This window comes from Dermacentor albipictus, chromosome 5 (assembly GCF_038994185.2).
Source record: "Dermacentor albipictus isolate Rhodes 1998 colony chromosome 5, USDA_Dalb.pri_finalv2, whole genome shotgun sequence".
Taxonomy (NCBI): Eukaryota; Metazoa; Arthropoda; class Arachnida; order Ixodida; family Ixodidae; genus Dermacentor; species Dermacentor albipictus.
Genome location: NC_091825.1, coordinates 150419049 through 150441100, shown reverse-complemented (window position 1 = coordinate 150441100; position 22052 = coordinate 150419049). Strand labels below are relative to the sequence as shown.

General features: G+C 42.7%; 1 protein-coding gene across 1 annotated transcript in view; it reads right to left on the bottom strand.

The window, feature by feature from the left end:
- The window catches only part of LOC135915285 (uncharacterized), a 297520-nt gene that overhangs the window by 225228 nt on the left and 50240 nt on the right, over positions 1 to 22052 (bottom strand). Inside the window, exons 27-48 of the mRNA XM_070539179.1 lie at positions 21116 to 21225; positions 20944 to 21055; positions 19358 to 19495; positions 18474 to 18590; positions 17753 to 17870; positions 16277 to 16354; positions 16168 to 16200; positions 15974 to 16027; positions 15047 to 15178; positions 13568 to 13773; positions 9560 to 9669; positions 8898 to 9015; positions 8314 to 8454; positions 8122 to 8238; positions 7770 to 7902; positions 7612 to 7647; positions 7431 to 7493; positions 6885 to 7013; positions 4910 to 5109; positions 3772 to 3878; positions 559 to 667; positions 309 to 473 (exon numbers count right to left, since the gene is read on the bottom strand). Coding sequence (XP_070395280.1) covers positions 309 to 473; positions 559 to 667; positions 3772 to 3878; positions 4910 to 5109; positions 6885 to 7013; positions 7431 to 7493; positions 7612 to 7647; positions 7770 to 7902; positions 8122 to 8238; positions 8314 to 8454; positions 8898 to 9015; positions 9560 to 9669; positions 13568 to 13773; positions 15047 to 15178; positions 15974 to 16027; positions 16168 to 16200; positions 16277 to 16354; positions 17753 to 17870; positions 18474 to 18590; positions 19358 to 19495; positions 20944 to 21055; positions 21116 to 21225 — 2526 coding nt within the window. The remainder of the gene's footprint in view (positions 1 to 308; positions 474 to 558; positions 668 to 3771; positions 3879 to 4909; positions 5110 to 6884; positions 7014 to 7430; positions 7494 to 7611; positions 7648 to 7769; positions 7903 to 8121; positions 8239 to 8313; positions 8455 to 8897; positions 9016 to 9559; positions 9670 to 13567; positions 13774 to 15046; positions 15179 to 15973; positions 16028 to 16167; positions 16201 to 16276; positions 16355 to 17752; positions 17871 to 18473; positions 18591 to 19357; positions 19496 to 20943; positions 21056 to 21115; positions 21226 to 22052) is intronic.

Here is a 22052-nt window from a genome sequence, read left to right as displayed (position 1 = left end):
TCATTAGGGGAGTCACAGTAGTGATGCCCTTGGAGCAGCTGTGAAAATGCAGGCCTTTCAGTAGTGCAGAAGCAATAAATTTGCGAAAGACCAGTGCAAGTTCAAAATTCTCACTGCTTCAATTTGCAATTGCAGTGACACCATCTCTCAGCTTTGAAAGACAAGTGCATGACTAACTGGTGGGTCACAATGAATCTGAGGAATATGTGTGCTCAACAGGAATCAGGACTCAAAAACACTGCTGCCACAGTGAATGCGTTAAAGGTGATATTATTACTAACATCACTCCAAAAGGCGTTAACCCTCACCTCAGCATAACTGCTCACAGTCTCCTGCAAGCATTGAGTGCCCAGCTTAAACTTCGTTGTGCTTCCAAGAGTAAATGTCAACACAGCCAAGTTCACAGAGACGCAAACTGCTGTTGTGATATTCAACTTGCTGGAAAGGGTCTTTGTGACCTGCGTGGTTTCAACCTGCACAGAGATTGAAATGCACCTTTCCTTAGCCAACACTGACAAGTCTCTCACAATATGTCAAAAATGGTGTGCTAAGCCTCACCAGACTGGATAATGTGCTCGTTGTTTTCGACAAACTGGAAGGATGCATAACACGGCATGGCTCACTACCTGGCTGGTAATGGCCCATGAATATAATCATGTCCACAGGCCTAGAGAAGAAACGAACAAGTTGAACAACTGGAAGAGCCCTACTTGGCAAGTAAAATATGTCACTCAATAACACTGAAAAGGCAAGCCATTTGAATCTTATGTGTTGTGGGCATGCGCGACTCTCACGCGTCCCCTGATATCTTGTTTTCCCGCATAGCTCCCGTCTCCTGCAATGCGGCTTCGTCGCGTGGCCTGGGGTCCGCGGTGGTCGGTGTGGTTGAAGCGCAGTGCGAGAGGTGGCGCGAGTGTTGCGCTGCTAACGCCGCCTACCGGCGGGGTTACTTGGCCGCGAAACGGAGAAAGGTCTTCCTCTTTGGCTGCGGAACGGCGAGCGCCACGGACGTCCCGCGCGTGCGACGATCTATGCTTCTGCGAGACCGTCTCCAATGGCCTCCTTCGAACGCGCCACCGTTCGCGTGACCGTACGCGCGAACGACCAGGCGTTGGGATCCAGCATGGGGCGAACATATTCGCTCGTTATCCGGTCGCAGTAAGTCGGACTTCTTAGATTTGTCGCGCGCCCATCGGCATGTTTTGTGGATAGCAATTAACTCGGCTAGCAGGCATTGATCTATGAGAGGTGCAATAAATGCCCTTGTGATTGTTTGCACTACTGTGTTGTCGTTCCTTTGTTTCAAGAGCACGGGAGAACCCCACATCTGGCTGCCCAAAGTGGGGCTCTTGAGGCATCGGACGATAGTTTTAAGTTTTGCTTCTTTCGAGACCTTTGTTTGAACGGAAGCGTATATAGGGCTAGCGTGGATTTTGATCGCTAGCGTCGACAGCGGGCTTTCTTGAGCGAGGCGACGGTGGCTGTAGTGTGTTTGAACTTGCCAACATGCTGCCAAGCCTTTCCGCAAGCATTTTTTTTAATGACATTTGTCGGTACGAGAGCCACACGGTCTGCATCCTGGGAGAATGAGGCTTAGCGCCCACGGAGCATTGGCAAGTCTGAATTCGAGTGAGTACGGAAGCCTCGTGGGTGGTTCGAATTTCTTATGTAAATAGCTTCTTCTATCTCTGACTCTGATGAAGTCGCGGCTCTGAGAGTCGGGTGACCGCGGGCTACGGGCGCTCCGACACCGTCTGGGACGGTGGGCGCCGTCAACTCGGATGCTGTGTGCACCGAGCGGGTTAGGACTACCTAACAGAGCTGACGTCTCCTCGCGGCTGCCTGTTTTGCGCCCATTTTGGGTGTTGTTTTTTGGACGCCGGTTGTTGTCAGGGTAGCGACGCTTTAGGCCTAAGGCTTTACGAAGCTGCCTGTCACACGTGGAGGGACACAACCTGGTGGACCGTGGCGTTGAGGTGTTGCACTTTGCTTCCCTCATTCTGGTTAGCCTCACACGAATTGAAATTACTCGTTCGACTAAACGAAGCGAGCTTCGTTCACGTGAACTTAGCATATCTGTGTAGCTGCCCGATCTTTTGCTAGCCGAGTTGAACATGGTACCACGTGGGCGATGCGCATGCAGAATTCCTCTCCCTTGCACTACTTTAGTGTTTGCCGAGTGCGTTGAGTGTACGCAGCGTTAGCTGAGTCACCCCTGGTTTACTGTCACCTGCACATCGTCTGCGCTGCTGCCCCGGACTACGACCGAGCCAACCCGGACAATGGTGATGCTGTGGTCGGTTCAGCGCACTGTGGTCGGTTCGGCGCAGCGACTTCGGCGGCCGCCTGTATCCAGCTCGTAACCCTCGGCGGCGGAGAAAAGAGTCGGCGGTCACCGACAGCTACTGCGGCTCTCGCCAGCAGGGCGCGAGCGACGCTTGCTCGTGTCGACTACTGCGTCGTCGTTTCCGGAGTCCTGGCCTGGAATCGTGCCGTCGAGTCTGCAGGGTTGCTGCTGTGACCAGCGGACGCTAGCGGTGTACCTAAGGACAGTCGGCTCGCATGTTATGGACAGCGTGTGGACATTTCCTCGGTGCGGCCAATGTTGGATGTACTACCTTGTTCGCGAAGCACGCGTTGATGTTTGACCGTGTGACATGTTTCGCCGGAATATGTAGTGATATAAGGTTGGGGGGATGTGCGACTCTCACGCGTCCCCTGATATCTTGTTTTCCCGCGTAGCTCCCGTCTTCTGCAATGCGGCTTCGTCGCGTGGCCTGGGGTCCGCGGTGGTCGGTGGCCAAGTAACGCCGCCTACCGGTGGAGTTACTTGGCCGCGAAAAGGAGAAAGCTCTTCCTCTTTGGCTGCGGAACGGCGAGCGCCGCGGACGTCCCGCGCGTGCGCCAATCTATGCTTCTGCGAGACCGTCTTGCGTGGCCTCCTTCGAACGCGCCACCGTTCGCGTGACCGCACGCGCGAACGACCAGGACTTGGTATCCAGCATGGGGCGAACATATTCGCTCGTTATCCGGTCGCGGTGGGTCGGACTTAGATTTGTCGCGCGCCCATCGGCATGTTTTGTGGATAGCAACTCGGCTAGCAGGCACTGATCTATGAAAGGTGCAATAAATGCCCTTGTGATTGTTTGCACTACTGTGTTGTCATTCCTTTGTCCCAAGAGCATGGGAGGAGAACCCTACAGTGTAAAGTTGTCATAATGGCATAATTATATTTTTACAGAGAAGGGAAGCACAAAGTATTGTTCAGTGCACCAAAGAAGGAATAGTCAAACCTTGTCAATTAGTCGGTCGGTTGGCAAATGGTGCAAGCTGAGAAAGATAGTTTGTTCCCTAGCCTCTTTCCTTGCTCAATGCCTCTTCATCAAGGGCCCCCCTGGCAAATTTTCACTGTGACCGAACATAACAGCTTTGCAATATTAGTGTGTACGAGTCAAGAGCCCTGTGTTTGACTGATTTAGTGGTGCATATGCTCTTATCTCAGCTTCCCCACGCTGCTTGCATTACTGAGTTATAGAGCTAGATAGCAATGCATATGTGAGTAAGGCAGGAGCCATTAAGTTGACAGACTGCCGTTGGATATCTTCAATACCAATTTACTTAGAGATGTTTTGCCATTTATGGTATTTGTGACAGCTCATCATTACAGCCTTTATAGAGAAATCTAGGTAGTTGTATTTTTACATGGAATGATTCACTATGTAATGAACTTGGTACACTATCTGTAAATACAAGGGAATAATAGCAACTTACTCCTTCTGCAGGAATAGCAAATCATTAATCTTTTGCTGTGGCGGTATTCCAAGGATGATGGAGACTTTGCCAAATCCTTCCGTCATTTTGATAACCTTACGCAGTTCCTGCACCATCAGAAGTAGAGCACTAGTTACGAGAAAATTAAATATTTTAATGCTTGGCAATCATTCACATCTTATAACCTGACTTTATTTTTTTTTTGTCTGTAAAAAAGTTCAAATTGCAGTTGAAGGTACTTGTATGCTAGGTTTGAACATCCTAAATGAGTCTCTCACCCTTTGCTACCTTGGTGTGAGATTTGTGTACTTGTTAAAGAAAACTGAAATACGGATCAAGCAAAAATAAATGCTTGTATATTCACATGTTCTTGTACTGAACAAACTCTCACTTGGTGGGTGAACCGTGTTGCATCTTATGGCAGTCTGTAAAACAGTCAGTATTGCAGAGATGACTACTTCAATTTATGCACCTGATTGGAGGAGTTTCTTGTAGTGTTCACCCTCATTTGAAACACCTTGCCCAAAGCACTGTTTTCCACGTCCAAGATGACGACACGCTCGGGTGTTTTTGCTGAAGGACCACATATGATGTCGAAACCAGAAATTGTATTACTTAGTCCCATTTGGATTTATGAGCTCAGATTCGTCATGCCACGAAATCGCGACAACAGGCTATAAGAATCCTGCTTGGCAATTGTTTGGCTCAAACACACCATGTCTCAACAATATGGCAACGAAGAAACAAAGAGGGCTTTACACAAGTGGAGCCAAATGTATGTGACTACTGTATTGTCATATTTTTCTCACTCTTCTTAATAGTTCACCTAATGACACAATGCATTAAATAGAAATTTACAGTCTACGTTTGAAATTTCTTGAAACCAAGTGTCTTCAGGCAGCTAACCTTCACAAGGTTCTCTCCTGCCTGCGTTACTATTTAAATTATGTTAACATTAACTCTGGACAACCTGTATATGATAGCTATACAACAGGGCTTGCCAAGGGAAGAGCTTCGCTAGCTGAAATATCAGCTTTATCACAGTCTATGTACATGTCACTCAATGCATTAGAGCCACAACAAATTTCACTATTTGCGCTGTCATTTACAGCTGCAGTAAAACACTGCTTTGACACACCCTGAAGATATTAAGCATGTCTGGGCGAGGCCAGTGGTCCGTCAGAACAGCCAGTGTGTTGAAGCCCTTCACACGAAGCCAGGCTGTGCTCTCAAGTGCAAAATCTCGTGCCATGTTGGCCATGAGAGCACCTGGTGCCACTCCAGCACCAACCAGTCGTAGATGCCGAGCTAGTGTCGAGAAATGCTGCAGAGAGTCTCCTGCAAAGGAAAACAGAACTATGACCGCACTTTGAAGAATGCCATGCTACCATAAAATACCAAAGATGGTCACCTTACTTAAAGGAAGATCTGGGTTTCAACCTCCTCTATTCCACAAGTCAAGTTTTTTCAGCATTCTTCCTAGCGCAGCAAAGTGAAGACATTCAACTTACTGGCTTTTAAAAAATAAGGACAGTGGTGTGAGTGAAAAATGTGTCTGATGCATTCGAAGTGTTTAAATAAACAAAATTTGTGTGCAAGATGGCCATGCCCGAGTGTCTACCTGGTGACAAAGCAGGTACTGGCTGCCACTGTGATTCACTTTAACATTACAGTAGTGAAAACCTGTACGTCAAGGGATATCACAGCACACACACACACAAAAAAAAAAACCTGGGAAAAGAGCTTTATTTTCATGCTGTGCAAATGTTCCAAATCAAATATTCAATACTCAAATATGTCTTGCTCAACTTCAAAGCATACCTATCAAATTTTCGAAGTTTCGTTTCATTGTTTTTTTTCTTGCAGGTTGTGTGTACAGTATTTTGCAGAATTATATTATTTTCATTACAATGAAATTTTGCAACAAAACAAAATATGCATTATGTAATGGTCCCCCAAGAGCTCTAACCATGACGTGCTTCATTGCAGCCATAGTGTCTCTTGGTCTGCAGCTGCTTCATTCCATGCCTTTTAATTTTTTATAACCCTCCCTATAACGTTGAACAAGTGAACTTAAATGTAGACCTGAAAGGCTACATCAAAGCTGTGGACTCCAACAATGAAGGTACCATCGACTTCCGTTAATTCGACCCCGACGGGACCAACGAAACTGATCAAATTATCTAGCAGGCCCAATTAAACATCATCTAGAAAAAACACCAGAACACACCACTGATTCATTTTGTGGTATTTGCCAGATTATAAAACGCCCCCAAACTAGACGCGCGCTACTTTCTATGCATCCAAAGTAGTAAACTAACTTAGAAATGACATTAAAGCTCCTAAACAAAGTATAAATCTAACTTAGACCCAACTCTTTAACAAGAAAAATTGTTGCACAATGGAGGCTGGCTTCCTAAAGCCATCTTCGCCACACGGTGTTCAAAGCCAGCTTTGCCGCAATACATTAGTATTATGCGGCAAAGCATGCGAACTGCAAAGGCGGTTTTGCTTTTGTGTACGATTGCACTGCACAGGCAATTTTCGGCCCAATCTTCTTTTTAAAAATGGCATGCATTAGAATCGGGTAAATACCGTAATCAAACAATGTGAGCTCCGGTTGTTGCATGAAAATTTTCCTAGGGCGGGCCAAAAATAGGCGTTTTCGATGAGAGATGATGTGTGCTCAATGACTGTCCTCTAACAACGCCAAAACAGTCGACGGCACTAAAGGGGTCACTATCGAGGTGACCATAGGGGTCAGGAGCGCGCGTGCTTACTGGTCAAGCTCGAATTATCCAACAAAGGCCAAGTTTAGGACTGAAATAACAAAAGTTTGGGCCCACAGAAATTCATCGGCTCCAGCCAGCTGGAATCGGATTAACCAAAAGATTGAATTAACTGGAGTTGAATTAATGGAAGTCTACTGTAATATAGAAGGAATCAAGGTTCACACTTCCAAGTAGCATTACCAGGCTGTCACTGTTTATCAGATGGTCTCATAAATTTCATGTGGTGGTGCTAAATGTAGTGGTGCTTGACACAAAAGGTCAGCATCACTGATGCAAGCATCAGTATTTACTGCTTTGCTTTCAACAACACTGGCAACGTACCATCTTTGACAACCAAGGCCTTCTTGACTTCATCATATGAGACACTGGTGTAGATGGCAGCTGTGCATAGGCCTTCTGGTGGCAGCAAGCCTTCAGAGATGGCACCACTGAACAGACAGAGAAGGGATCCTGCAACAGCATTCACTAGGTGTCAGATCACCTTACAACAATTTCCTGCAGTGCACATGCAGCATTATTTATGTAGTCCTAAATGTGAACCACATAAAAACTAAAAACCACAATAAGGATTGCAAAATGTTTATCAACTTGTAAATGGAGACAGATCCTGCCATCATATTTGTTTCATAGTGTCTACATCAAGCAAAAACTGTAGCCTCTACTGGCACTGGCTTCACAGTGTGGCACACAGGTTGCAATCACATAAAAGCTGCAAGTGCACCATTACCTATGTTCGAGATATGACCATGTCAAAATGAACCAAAGGAGACAGGTTATCTTTACCAAAGTAAACAACTTATCTTTACATGCCTTGCCTGCATCAGTGTAGTCAAGGCTGTGTTTGAGTTTTCTGGAAATGTCACTCACCTCCTGCCTGTGTTCTGTTATAAGGTGCTGTGCTGATTCTACCTCTTGCTGCGCTGTCTTTATCTGCAACAGAATGCATCACATGAAACAGAGAAAATTGCCTGCAATACCTTACTGTGAGTGCTTCAGTCTATATGTGTCTACTTTTACTAGAACTGTCACATAGAAGAACAATACTCACCTGTCTGATTACTGTCCTTCCAATCAGGGTTGTAGCCTGAAAAAGGAAGAGTATTGTGGATATTTGCATCCAGAAAAGTATCATTGTCATGCATGACATCTGCTGTACAAACACAGGAAAGTCTAACTTGCTCAGCAGACAAGTGGTGAAACATTTACCAGCTGCTTTGCCTAGCGACTGGAGACGTGCAAAACGCTCCTTGTGCACACTGCAGGCTACTGTGTCTCGATCATAATCAATGTTGAAGACAGCCCAGCAGCTCTTGGGACGGGCAGCCTCTATTTTTTCCACCTAATGAAAAGGTCGAGAGAGCGATCAAGTCAAGTACAAGGCTGGAACGCTACTAGGACTACATGAATAAATTTTTTTAATTGTGCATGCAAAAAAAAAAAACCAAGCAGACATAATATCTGTACTTCAAAAAGACATTCCCCAGAGAGATGTCATTTTACTAATATTGTTTTCTATTAAACCTAATTATCGGCACCCCAACAACCCAGAAAGACTGACCTTGGCTTTGATCAATAGCTCCTCTTCAAAGGCATCCCACTGTCCATCGTTGTATCGATTCGCACTCATGGAGAACTGTGCATCAGTGGATTCATTCCATGTGCCAGATTCGCAGTACTAAACAAAAGAAAAACAAAAAAGAACATTGCAGGTTATGGGGGACAAGTTTGATTAAAACCTACAACAACTTACATTAGCTATTTCTCGAGACTTGGTGCACGGAAGATCAGAGCCAGGGATGTCAACATAGTGAAACCGCAGGGTGGCCAAGTTGACTGAAAGGCACACGTGTTTGTTTGTCTCCACAAGTTTGGCCCATTTTAGCGCATTCAACTGCAAGAACAAAAGCAATAAACAGTTCATTTAAAGAAGTATATGTTTGGCAAAGAAGACTACATTAACACATTTAGAAATACATGGATGCAGTGTTTAATGTTACATTTCATGTTACATTGCAAAGTGTCCTCAGCACCGAAACAACAGTATGTATTTACAAGTAAAATTCAAAATAAACAGATAATTTCCCAAATACATAAAAATGAATGCATCAAGAAAGGCTAAAACAAATCTGATGAAATGCTTATAGACTATTTTGCAGATGGCTCGTGTTTTTGTTTATACAAGTAGTTCATATCGCAAACTCCATGCACACAGCATCATGCGTAGAATGCGCAGGTTAAATTTGCACCTCAAAAACTTATCTTCACTAAAAAGAATTGTCTAGCAAAATGAAACAGCAGTGATTTACATGCATATTTATTTAAAGATCAACTCACCATAGGCACTGACTGCTGGCATGTGTTATTACTCTCCTGGACAATGGAAGGATAAGCCGTGCGGCAAAACTTCCAGAGACGCCTAAAGTGTGTTTGCAGGATGATGATGTCAGCTGTCCTGAAACAAAAAAATAACACATAATGCACATTAGCTAGCACATAGTCCCCCGAGTGCTATGAGTTGCTCTCTCTAGAACACACATTTTAGTTGCAAACTTTCTCTGATTGCAAACATTCTGCTAGTAAGTTCTCAATACTCTTATTTCTGCTACTTTTCATGATGCCAGGCAATTAAACGGTTTCTCCAGATATCTAATTATCGTCACCTAGCAATATCATTAGTCCCTGTAAGCACCAGAGAGGAAATATCAGTTCTTGGCTGATTATGCATGTTCCACTGAGCTACAAGCCCTGGACTTTGACACAATTGCAAATAAATGACTGATGAGAGGTTCACTATTGTAGGCTTATGCCTCGGGAACAAGGGAAAGAGATAGCTGACCCAAACTGATGCCAGAATAGAATTGCGAGCTGTGACTCCACGTGCCACGGCCAGGCGCAGTCTATTTCCTTCTTATGTGGGAGCGTGCTATCCAAGTTTTAGGCACCACGCAAGGGAGGGCGCTACATTATGACACTGAATATGTAGGCATTTATCTCACCTAGTAAGTGGCACCAGCCGATTGGCAACCTCCCTTGGCTTCTCATCAAAGTCCGGTATCTCAAGACCCAAAACCAAGGTTAGGTCATTCCTCAATGAACGCCTGAAAAGCTGCACATTACACCAGAGAAATTCACAATTAATAAACCTTTTCATAATGCTTGAGGATCCACAAAAAATTATAACTTTTGTGCAGCCACAGCAAGTCATAACATTTTGAGCAATGTCATGGAGCCACAACAGATACCGTTAAACCTCGAAAGGACGAAGTAGGTAAAATCGGCAATTTGCTTCTTTATATTGCAATTTCGTTGTATTGAAATTCGACCTTTTATGCCAGTAAGTACAGCCGCAGATCGATTTTCCTTGCAAGAGGCTGCAAAATGTTCCTAATTATTGGGAAATTGAAAAAAAGCAAATTTGAATGAGAAAACAATTCATCTTGATGAATGTGGCAGTCAGCGACGAATGATATGGTTTCATGCCACGTCGACGATATCTTCACATAGGTGGTACGAATAAAGCGAGCCAGCCATGCTTTCGCTTGCACTTCCCCCCCGCGGCTGATAGCGTCTCCCACACTGGGACAACGCTATCATGAAAAGCACCCGCAGCAGGGAGCAAATGCTTCGTCTGCTTCTCACTCCAACGGGTCACCAAAACTCGAAATTACGCAATCTTCAATGCTAAACGTGCAGGAAGTCAGCTATCTTCAATGCTAAACGTGCAGGAAGTCAGCTTACATGATGCCATGTCGTCTCGGCATGCCCACGCTTTGCACATGTGGCAGATTATTTATAAAGCAGGGTGCGCGACTGTGTATGTGCTCAGATGCGTTACAGCCAAGCGCAGCCACGGCTGAGACACGTGCCAACTTACCCCTCCCCCACCCCCATCAAGAGACAGACCCTTTGCTCGTGCACAGAGGCGGCACTTGTGCTTGAAGCCATTTAAGCCACCACCTCTTTCTTTCTCAACGTCGCACACTTTCACTCGCACCTAAAGCACAAAGTGCGCGGGGTGCAATAGGATGTTATCGCACATGGAATTCATATGGAACATGATGCGGCTTCCCTTCGGCAGTCACTCTTGTCGCACCGCATGCGATTTCAGAGGTGTGTTTGCAAGCAGCCGCTTGTAATTCAATCATTTGACCATCTGCATCCACGGAAGTTACCATTTATTGTCTTGGCATTCCTTCGCTACAGAAGCAAAACTTCATTATATTGAAATCACATATAAGCACACTTCGTTATATTGAGCTTCTAATTGCATGGTGTTCTATGGACAAGAGGTTGTGAAAAGTGAAACACTTCATTATATCGAGAATTTCTTTATATAGAAGTTCATTATATTGAGGTTTAACTGCACTACTAATTACAAGATATTTTTGTTGCCAATATGTGGCAGTAACATTATGAGCCATCTTTTGAATGAATACCTTTGAAAAATAAAATGCTTCAATTACTAATCCTGAAGCTATTGCGACAATTATGTTTTGACAGCTGCTATAGCTGTCGTGCAACCTCAAGAAATAAACAAATCACTAATGTTCTCGACAGTGCTATATTTTTCCTCGGTCTGTTGGAGTCTACATATACCATGGAGTTTCAAGAACATTTCAGAAATATTCCAACAGAAGTATGCTTTTTACATCAGTTAGGCTTAAGAAACCTGTCTTCCTAGACCACAGCATTTTTATGTTCTACTTAGCATGACGATTGTAGCTTGACTGAAAAGTGTGAGGCACACTTCCATGAAATATGATCCAGTGAAAGCCACATTCAGCAGTGAAATTCTTCTAGTGTGACTGTAAAGCTGTATATAAACCACATGTTGGGAACCCCCACTAAAGAAAACACTAAAAGAAAATATACTATGCAAGTCTAAACCTATCCATAATTTTTAAAGAGAAATGTTGACGCAGTGCAAAAGTCATAGGAACTTGTTTCCATTTCTTAATTTGCCTGGTACTCTAATGCAGCATTAACATCACCACTGCATATCCAAGATTTTTCTGTCATTTTTGGCAAACTTAAGACTTACCTGACTTCATGGGTGTGATCTACAACACTAGCTTAAACTTATGTTTTACCCTGGTGCCCATTTGCAACAACATGGACCATTAAATACCCTATAAATTATGGTGACATTTCAAACCCTAACTGCGCAAACATAACACAAACCTACTTCCGAATTTCCAAACAAAAATTAAATTTGTGCTGTCTTTGTACACATATAACATTGTTTTATTTCTCTTTATATTCCTGAAGCTGGACTACCAAGCCCCTGAAGGTGGCCTAGAATTCTTCATTTCATTTATGGTTTCTTTCGTTGAGCCACTCATGGAAAGTGATGAGGCACTAGCCAGAAATGGCTGACAGAATGAACCAACAGCATATAGGAATCTGTTTTAGAAGCATCTGTTGGTGTTGATTCTTATTTTCTAGTCTTTGGACAAGGTGGCTGTGTATTGGCGGCGAGGAGTTACGGAGTCGCCATCTATCGGAAGCGCCTCGCTGGCGTAGTATGAGGGATCACGCGGCGCGCTCCTCATAGGTTTTGCTGTCAGCGCTCAATGAAAACACCAGGCGTGAGCTCTCCCAGACATTTCTGTAAGTACTTTCGAAACGAGAGAAGTTTTTTACTGTCTAAATAATAATCTTGGGCAAACTGAAAGCACAGAACAGTTTACAGACGCTCTCTCTTTACCGAATACGTACAGTGAATGCCACTGCGCGCGGTCGCCGCGATGGAGTCTCCCGAAACCGGCTTGCGTGAAAGGTAGGTAAACGTTGAGAGCAAACTATGTGAAATATGTTCTTATAGTGTTTGTATAACTAAATGGAGCGAATAGAATGAAGCCTCGATGCAGCAATCGCACAGATTTCCCAGCGACCGACTGCGCGTCTGCATGCTAGACCGCGCAGTTAAGCTTTCGCCGCAGGCGCGTTTTCGCACCGTGCCATGAGCTTTAGGCCGCAGAATACGAGCATTTGACAGTCTACAAGCAACCATTGTTGCGTGGTAGCTATCAGAGCTGTTCAAAAATAATTTCATTGTAGAGACTTCGACGCCTACGGGGACTGTGATGTGCCGTCGCAACGATTCAACCTTATTTTCTTCTAAATTCTTGGACGTTTCAATATTATTTCTCGAGTTGCGTCGCACTGTATGCTTATCGGTGTTCTCAGCGTGCGATTTCCCGCTGCTTCTTCTCTGTAATCCAGTGCATTCATTCATAACACAAACATGACCATATGCCATGCTTTTTTTTAATGTGCTTATTACCACTCCCTTACCACTCCAGAGAACTTGCCAGTATCTATAGATACTATAGAACTTGTTGATGCTATATAGCATCAACAAGTACATAGATCAAACCGTCATGACATTAGTGGGGCAGCGGACTCGGGCGAGCGTCTCAGTGCGCGTTTTCCGAACATCGCAGACCCGGCGCCGTAGCAGAAATCTTCCTCGCGTCTGTGTTTGCTGCATACCCGAGTTGTAGCCGATGACTGTTTGCCGGTTTTATATTTCGCGAGCCAAGCTTCACGCAGCTTCTTGTCCTGCGGCTACGTGTGAATAAGGCATGACACCGGACTCCGTTGCGTACGTCCGGCACTGCGGCACCGAGCAGTAGCCTACCATGTTGCGCGCCTTCAAAGGCCGCCACTACCTATTGCAGTGCTTTCAAGTGTTGTAAAGGAGACACTCGAAGCGGGAAAATCTCGCCACTAAATAAGGACCGCATCGTACGAGGGAATTTAAACTCGTTTTCAGCTCGCTTCGGCGCTCCCGAAGCAGACGACGCGGCCGCTACGCCCACGTGATCCTTAATAGCACGTCACGCCGACGGTGACGCCAGCTTTTCCAGTGGTGGAGCTCGAGGCCAATACCCCATGATGCAAATTCAGCACTATGGAATAATGTAATTAACATTCCAGTTTCTTCCTTTCAGTTTAAACGAATAGCCAGACTTTAACGCCAGTACCAAATATCTACTCACCTGGAGCCTTTCATTAAATAAGGACAAAAGAGGTGAGGCTATGTGTTGATTTAGCACTGCAATGCCGTTCAACTGCAGCTTTGATATGGATGCCGACAGCTCCTGAGCATACTGTGTGACATTCCGCAGTGGTATTTTAGACACTTTCACCAAATATTGACGTCTTTTGCCAAATTTTTCTTTGAGTAATGTTATAGGGTCTTTGGCTGCAAGCAAAAAGAAAAAAAAAATATCACACACTAGCACTGGTGGTTAAAAATGCTAGTTAGCTGGGGTATTTTAAACTCAAGCAAAATCACTGCAGGAAAAGATGTATAGTTAATAGAATTGCATCTATATGAACTCCTGGGCACTGCAGGGCTTTGTTTGAATTAAATGAACTTTGCACTGACCATAGTTCCATAAAATATGGTCAAGGACATTGTTTAGCTATTTGCAAACAAATATACAGCAGAAAATTCAAGCTATGTACAATGCTCAGTGTTTGAAATGCAATAACTGGACCAGACTGGGTGATTGCTAAGGGATCAAATGCAGTCATAATGCATCATAAAAACTCTCACTTTCATTCTCTGTTCCATGTACTATACTCCAATTATAGTATGTGTTTTGATCGCTGAGCACTGTACAGGAGTGAAGGAATGCTCATCGCTTGCTGGGTTTTATGGAAAACAGTTTTTGTGCAAGCACAGTAAGGATATAAGAGACGAACCTGCAACCAAGTCAGCCAAGGCCTCTTGTACTGTTGTTTATCGACACACACTGCAGCTTGAATACTACATGCAAGCACATTGACAATCAAGCCCTATGAACGTGCTATTTTTTTTTACAGTTTTGCTCTGCTCCCTCCGAAGCCAAAAAATTTTAACCATATTACATTGTTTAAATAAAGTGATCTCAAAATCCATTGCTGACACAGCAGCCAACATGAATATTAAAGTTAGCTAGATGTAATGACATTTTTAACTGTCACCATTAATTTATTGAGAATTGACCTTGCCAGCCAAGAGTGGACTTTTTACATGCTAAATCCATACACAGCACCATTGGCCAAATACAAATGTTCTTCTGAAACAATATTGTTATGCGAAGGATACCACACGCGTGTAGTGATACTGTATCATCATCAGCCTGTTTTATGCCATTGCAGGACTAAGGCCTCTCCCATTCAATGAAGTAAAGAATAATGAACAGAGCTCACTATTATAATAAGCAGGGGAGCCATTTATTCCTGAGAAAATTTATATATGTGCAAATTTTAAGCGCATTGCTGATCACTGCTATTAGCAATGTGAAGCACATTGTTTATTTGCACACTATGTATAGTCAGGTATCAAGCAGCAGCATAAGCTATCGAGTGTAAAGCATACACTGCACAGCCAAACAAGTTGCAAGCTAAACATTCTTTAATTAGCTTTGCACTAAATATGTGTTCACAAACAAAAAACAAAGGAAGCTTAAAAAATCCTTGTGACTTACTCAAGCCAGTTTTGAAATTCAGGTGTGCCACATCAATAACAAAATGTGAGCAGTAATGTTCTGGAACATCAGCGATATTTGCCCACTCTTCACTAAGAACACAAAGCAGTGGACGACTTGAGGTGGGCACACCTGAAAAAATTTCATAATTTAACATAGAAGATGTGTGGCTGCAATGAAGCAGATAATAGTAAACACACACTGAAACAAAGTATGGAGAATTTCCTAGCTAAATAATTTCATATTTTAAAGAAAGCAAAGCATTGTATACCAATGAAACAAACTGCATGTTGCTAGCAGTCATCTGAACAAGCCTATAGTATTTTTAGTGTTGTGCTTAGGTAAGCAGTATTAAAACACTTTTTTAAATAATGATTCAGTTTATGGCTACCATGTCAATACTAGTACTGCTATGCTTTTACAGCACATTGCAGAACACCCGTTTCAGTTGTTTGTGGTACACAGATACACTTGCATGTCTCTGTTATATTAGTGTGCGTGTGTGAAAAAGCCAGCAAAATTGATAAAAGCTATAGCTGCGACACCCCCTAGGGTGTCACAGCATATCTTCTAGATTACTGGATTATTAGAATAACTGCCATGTCATGTGCTCCCATTTGTTGCCTTAAAAATGCTTAATGGGCAAAGTCAGTACTGTGTCGCACGACACAGTAGAAAATTAAAAAAGAATCCACAAGCGACATTGCTTCCAAATCACCCCCATTTCAGACATCAAGTTCCATGTAACCACTTGTCATTGTCTGGCAAGTGTGACAAAATTTGTTTAGGAAGTGCAGCAGGCAACGGAATGCGGTCATGATCTGATGGTGCTGTAAGATGGAGTGAAATTACTGATGCTGTTGCATACTGTCTGCTTTGTGCACGAATAGCATGTTCAGTGATGCCTGATACTGTATTTAGACTTACGCAAAGACATGAGGTTGCCCCGAGGTAGTCTTGGGCCAGGTACAACGGCTTTTTCTGGAGAAAAAAGGACCGAGCATCATGAATAAACTTATTCTCTGCAAGCCATCTCAGTTACAAATAATATAGCTATAAAGTGCAAAAGTGTCCAAAGGCTTTTGGTACAATATGTTGACAGAGAAAAAAGAAAATCTTACTTATTAATTCCGGATGGCTGTTCTTTAATGACTCTACAAAGTGAAACGAAATGTAAGAATGCATCCTGCCTTTGTTTTGCATACTGGAAGGAACAGTTTATATACATACGTGTTCTATTGAATGGTAGCTTCACTAGTCCGCTACGTTTCAATGGCCGTGGTCTCTGGTGCTGGTAGCTCAGGTAATCTGAAAGCAGAGAAAATCTCGGTGCACAGCACATCTCAAAGAAAAAAAAAAAAGAAACACCCTGCCAGAATGCTTCTGCACTTGCATTTACAATTTGAATAAGCAGTAAGCAAAGAAAAATTATTCATATTTAAAACAGCGCCAAAAAACACGGACAAGGGAGGACACAGGACGAGTGCTGACTGCCAACAACACCTTTATTGGAGCCTGCGAAAATATATACAATTTGCAACAGGCATAAAGAGAGTGAAAGAAGAAGGGGAAGGGAAGGCGAGTCATCGTCGGTCAACTCCTGCTGCGCATGCATCAATAACATTAAACAATATAAAAGTAACCATAACATGGTGGACACAGGCCAAACTGCTTAACTTCTAAGGAATTTCAGTTCTTTATCACAAAGTGCTATGGAAGGGGAACTAACACAGGTCGTTACTAACTGACACATTGAAAATGCCTCAAAGATTTCTCTGGCCATCTGATAGCTGTACCTTTTCAACACACGTGTGTCGTCAAGGAGTGGAGAACAGCCACACTTCGCACAATGAACAGCCAGATTACTGCCAGTCTTAATCTTGACACAGTGCGCATGCTTACGCAAACGGTCATTGATACAGCGTCCTGTTTGCCTTATGTAAGTGCAGCCACAAGAGGTGGGAATGGAATACACTACATTGGTACTGCAATCTATAGCCTTGGCGACATGTTGCTTATTACACGGTCCAGGGCAAACGGTCCCGTGCTTATTGCACGGTCCAGGGCAAAGAAAAATAATTAACCACTACAGCTAGTAAAGGGCACAAAAATGTAACAAAGGTGATGTAGAGCACACAAATTAACAAAACTACCTAGGAGTTTTATGCGTAGATATGAAATGCTATAAGGGGGCAGACATGGGCATGTGATAACATGCACATTTCAAATTTAATCAATCTGTACTGAATGTTAAGTAATGACAATTCAAAAATAAATTCTGTGATGCAGAAATCTGACTGATACCTGTATCTAATAGGGGAAGTCTGATGGCAGCAGGAAATTGTGAATGTGACTGCAGATAGATTACGATGACAAAGAAAAGAAAACGAAAGACAAAGAAAACAGCCTGTTTTTGTAGGCACAGCTTGCAATCACAGAAACAAAGCTTTGAAGTGAACTGGTTTTGTTGGCTGTTAACTGAAAGTCCATATGAACAACAAAAATAATGATACTGGATCTTTGATTGAGTGATAAGTACCAAAAAACCCTACTTTGCAACAATATTTGAGTGATAGAAAATCAGTAATATGAACAGTAATCAGTAATAATCAGTAATCAGTAACAGTAAATCAGTAATATGAACTTCTTTTGAAGTTGGGATAACAAAAATGCAGGCGTCTGTACAAAAGTTTTTGACAGACTTACTCTGCACAACTGAAGTCATTCGGCCGAACTTCTGGAAGCATGCACTGTTGTAGTTTTCATAGTCCACATTAAACAATGCAATACATGCTCCTGTGTTGCGATCGAAGGCTTTGCTAACCTGTGAAAAATAAAAAATGGGGGGGGGGGGGGCAGTGAGTTATATGGGTCAAAATATTTTTTTTTTAAACTTTAATCTACTTCAAATGTGCTTTGACTGAAGCTGAATATTAGCAATAGACCGTTTCAGCATCAAACAAGACTTCAGCTTTACCATATGTCATAGCTGTTCGCCACGTGGTGTTTTCAGACATGAAATAGAGTCCCTAGAGGATGGTGTCCTTCTTACAATTCACGAACCACAGCTAAGCACAATAAATACGTTGGTGTATCAGGAGTAAATATAAAAGTTAAAGAACAGCTCGAAATAGGCAGACTTCATGCCTAGATGTTCAAAAGTGCCTGCTCAGATGTAGGCACTACAGGCCAATAAAATGCAATATTCATAAGCCAATGGCAACCACTTACAGTGACTACAGTTCATTGATCTACTCATAAAGCAGTCACTGCCGTTCCCAGGATGCATGCTTAAATTGAGTAAGCCTTAGTTGCAGTCTCTCTGCTGCAACACTTTTGCTGTATAGTAGTTTCAAGTTCTATGGCATGGCTGGCAGGTGAACATTTTTGTGTTCCATAGAGTGAACACAGAACAAGAGGCTCTGACCTTAGCAGAGAGTTGATCTTCAGTTTCGTATGCCTGCCAGAGCTTGCCCTTTTGCCGAAGAGTGCACAGTGCACCGCGAGGTTGGCGCACCTCAACCCAGTTTTTGGTGTCACAAGCCTGCAAGACAAGTTACAATAGAACGCATCTTCTTTCGGCACTCACATTCTTGCAAAAGAAGCTGTGATTTCGTTACCGACTAAAGGCTGCTAGGTGAGTAACTGACACTATGATTTCTTTAATTTAAATTAAATTTCACAGCTTTCTGTGCCATAACTATGATCTGATTATGAGGTACACTGCAGTGGATTAACTTCGGATTGATTTTGACCGCCAGCTGTTCCTTAATGTGCACCCAATGCACTTTACACAGGCATTCTTGCATCAGTAACAATTTGTCGCATGGCAGCTAATGAGTGTTAATGTAGGTGAGTCCAGTCCATCTTTGAAACTTGTATATTTTGGAACACCGAAACCCTTTCATCTTAATGCAGCATCTACATTCACATTATGACAATCTAAATAAACAAGACAGTAAATGATTTACAACACATTGGAAAGATCACAAGCACTGTTACACTATGAAAGTTATAGGTTCCATGAATTACTGACAATTATTGGCACCCCAATGCAGGAGAGACTTTCAATGAGTTGGAAATAACTGTGCAGTAAATGAGGAGCAGCCAGTCAATGCATTATGTGCTTGCATGCTCCTTATAATTCCAGTTCCACTTCTCCTTTGCGTATGATTCCCTCAAACTGATCTACAGAAACAACCTCACATTGCCATGGCTGATTAAGTGGTCATGGCTGCTGGTACAGCCAAGCAGTGTAAGGCATAGTCAAGCACCAAGTGCAGGACAAAAACACGCAAGCAAAATACTTACCTCGGCATAATTAAGAATGTTCCTCTGTTGGCAAAGATACGAGTTGCCTGTGGCTGAGAACTGAATAATGGCCAAGTTCACAGAGAAGCATGCCTGCTTGCCAGTACCCATTTGTCCAAGCCAGCGCAGAGCAGTGTCCTACACCAGAAAAGCAAGGACCATCTCAGACCCTTAAATGTGAGACTGCAGCCCACATTCATTCATCTTCTAATTTGTTTATAAAACGACACACCTGAGTAAAACATTCAAGTTAGATAGGCAGATAATGCTACTTCATTAGCAGTTGGATAGCTTTTACTGAGAGCACAAATATAAAGCAAGCAGCAGTGCTATCTTTAATTCCGATGATAGCTACCTGTGATGCCAAACACACGCACATATGACAAGGGCCAAGATCTGTGAAAAGGCTACAAAATCTTCTGAGTTATAATTTTGTGAAAAACAACAATGAAGAGAGCCGAGCTTTGAGTTAGTTTTCTCTGCTAGTAGACACTCTTAGTAAGCTAGTCTAGGTTTAATGTTTGTGTATATACAACAGAATGGTAATGAACTGTGTCTCAGTCCTTTGTATTAGACAACTAGAGCACAGTACCTTTCCCACAAAGCTTAGTTACTAAGTGGCTGAGCTTGTTGCAATTCAAAAAAAGGAGAACAAGGGGAAACCTTGCATTAAATCAAAGTATGCTTCCACACGTAATGCCACTTAGTAATTCTATAAAATAAAAATCTTGCATTATATTAACCCTTTATTGACTAATGTTGCCTACCAGCAACATACCAGAAATCTTTTTTCCTTGCTCAGTTCTGGCATTTAGTGTGAAGCTACTAATTTGATGTCCTTGGCCAGCACTGAATGACAGCAAGCAAGCATAATTTATTGGTTTAACGCAGAAACACAGGATGAGGAAGAAGAAGCTTGGCACACAACTCGCTTCTTCTTGAAAGCACAGTCGGAACAGAGAGAGACGCATAATCTCTGGCCGCAGCCGTGTCACACACAAGGTGTAAAGCAAATGAAATGTGCCCCTATGGTTCCCATATGATGAGAGCTGTATTTACAAATTTCGAAGTCATATGTGGCTTGGGGTGAAGCCCACTTTCAATTTCCTTCCTGTTGTTGTCCCACTATTGCTGAAAAAGTTTCCGTAAAATATTTGTTCTTTTCATTGATTATGCTTATTTCCAGTGTTTTTCACATTTAGATAGAAAAAAACAACTTTTTTTTCTGTGTATTTATATGTCCCGTCATTAAAAGGTTAACATATATACAGCCCAGGAATTGGTGGGCAGCTTGACACAATTTTAACTACATTTGCAAGGAGAAAAAAATTGAGAACAGTTTCACAAGGTAACAAAATAATCCTTATGAGTCAATAAAAGGAACGAAGGAATGGGTAAAAAAAAAGGAACTGGAAGAATATCATCTAAAAATTAGGCCACATTTAGAAATGACATAAAACTGCTGTCAGTGCTTTGACATAATGTCTAACGCACTTCAGCAAGCCAGCATTCTTGGAAATGTTTGGCTAACATATGCCACACATGTAGGTAGATGATTATTAATTATGAAGAAATTTCTGCCTTACCACAGGAACTGTTGGAGAATGGTTTGGTATATCAAATGTGGATGTCAATGCCACTTCACAATACCCAAGTGACTGCCTGTAGTGGGTCTGGAATACTACCAAATGGCTGAACCTGCATGACATGAACATATTAGACAATCGAAGCATTATATGTAACCTGGCACAAGATTACCTGAAGATGTCACGAAGGCGAACTGCCATCAGAGTTGGAGGTGCAGCAACATCAACAATGTCCAGGCTAACCACAACTTGCAGGTCATTACCAAATAACTCATGAATCACCTGAAGAAAGAGTGAGCACTTATAAATAATGCACAGTAGCCCTTTGGAAAAGATAATTCACTTCCCTCATTAATTTCATTCTACAAACATGCAAAGTTGCAAAGTTTCAGAATAGCAGTCTCATCTGTTACGCGTGCCTGAAGCAGAAAAAATATATATACTAGTAACACTACATGGCTCCAGAAAACACCTTTTTTTGTGAATCAAGCTCCCCAGAAACTTACGTAAATGAGGTGTTTCACGTAAAGTACAATTCACACAGGTTTCTTTGCCTTAAATGCATTATCAGTTGGTTTTTAAACAAGTTTGTATTTGTTACTGTTTGAGCATTACAAAAGTAAAGCTTCAATTTTCTTGAAAGTTTTCTTATTTTTATCAGTTGTTTCAGTGGCTGTAAAAAGAGAGCTTCTTTACATTTCATGTGTATTCGAGTAGGGTGAATAGGATGGGACTTCAACTTCCTCCTAATTTGGTCATGCCTTTGCTACAATACACATGTGAACATAGTACTATCATTTATGTGCAGTACATACTAAATATATACACTAAAAGAGAGAAAAGAAGATAATCTCATGTAGCAACAGCAAAACCCTGCTTACTCGAAGTTGTAAAAGCTGGGAAACTTTTCAAGGTAAGCGAATTCATGGAAATATAAGGCCCTGGCCGCGCACAGACCACATAGAGCCATTCAATATAGGCACCAGTAGCCGCTAAATTTCCCGCAAGAGGTCAATATACCAGTTCGGTAGATCACTTTTGCGAGATACTGTGTGACTTGGCACCCAACCCTTGCAAAAAAATTGAAACTAGCTCCGAAAGGCACACAG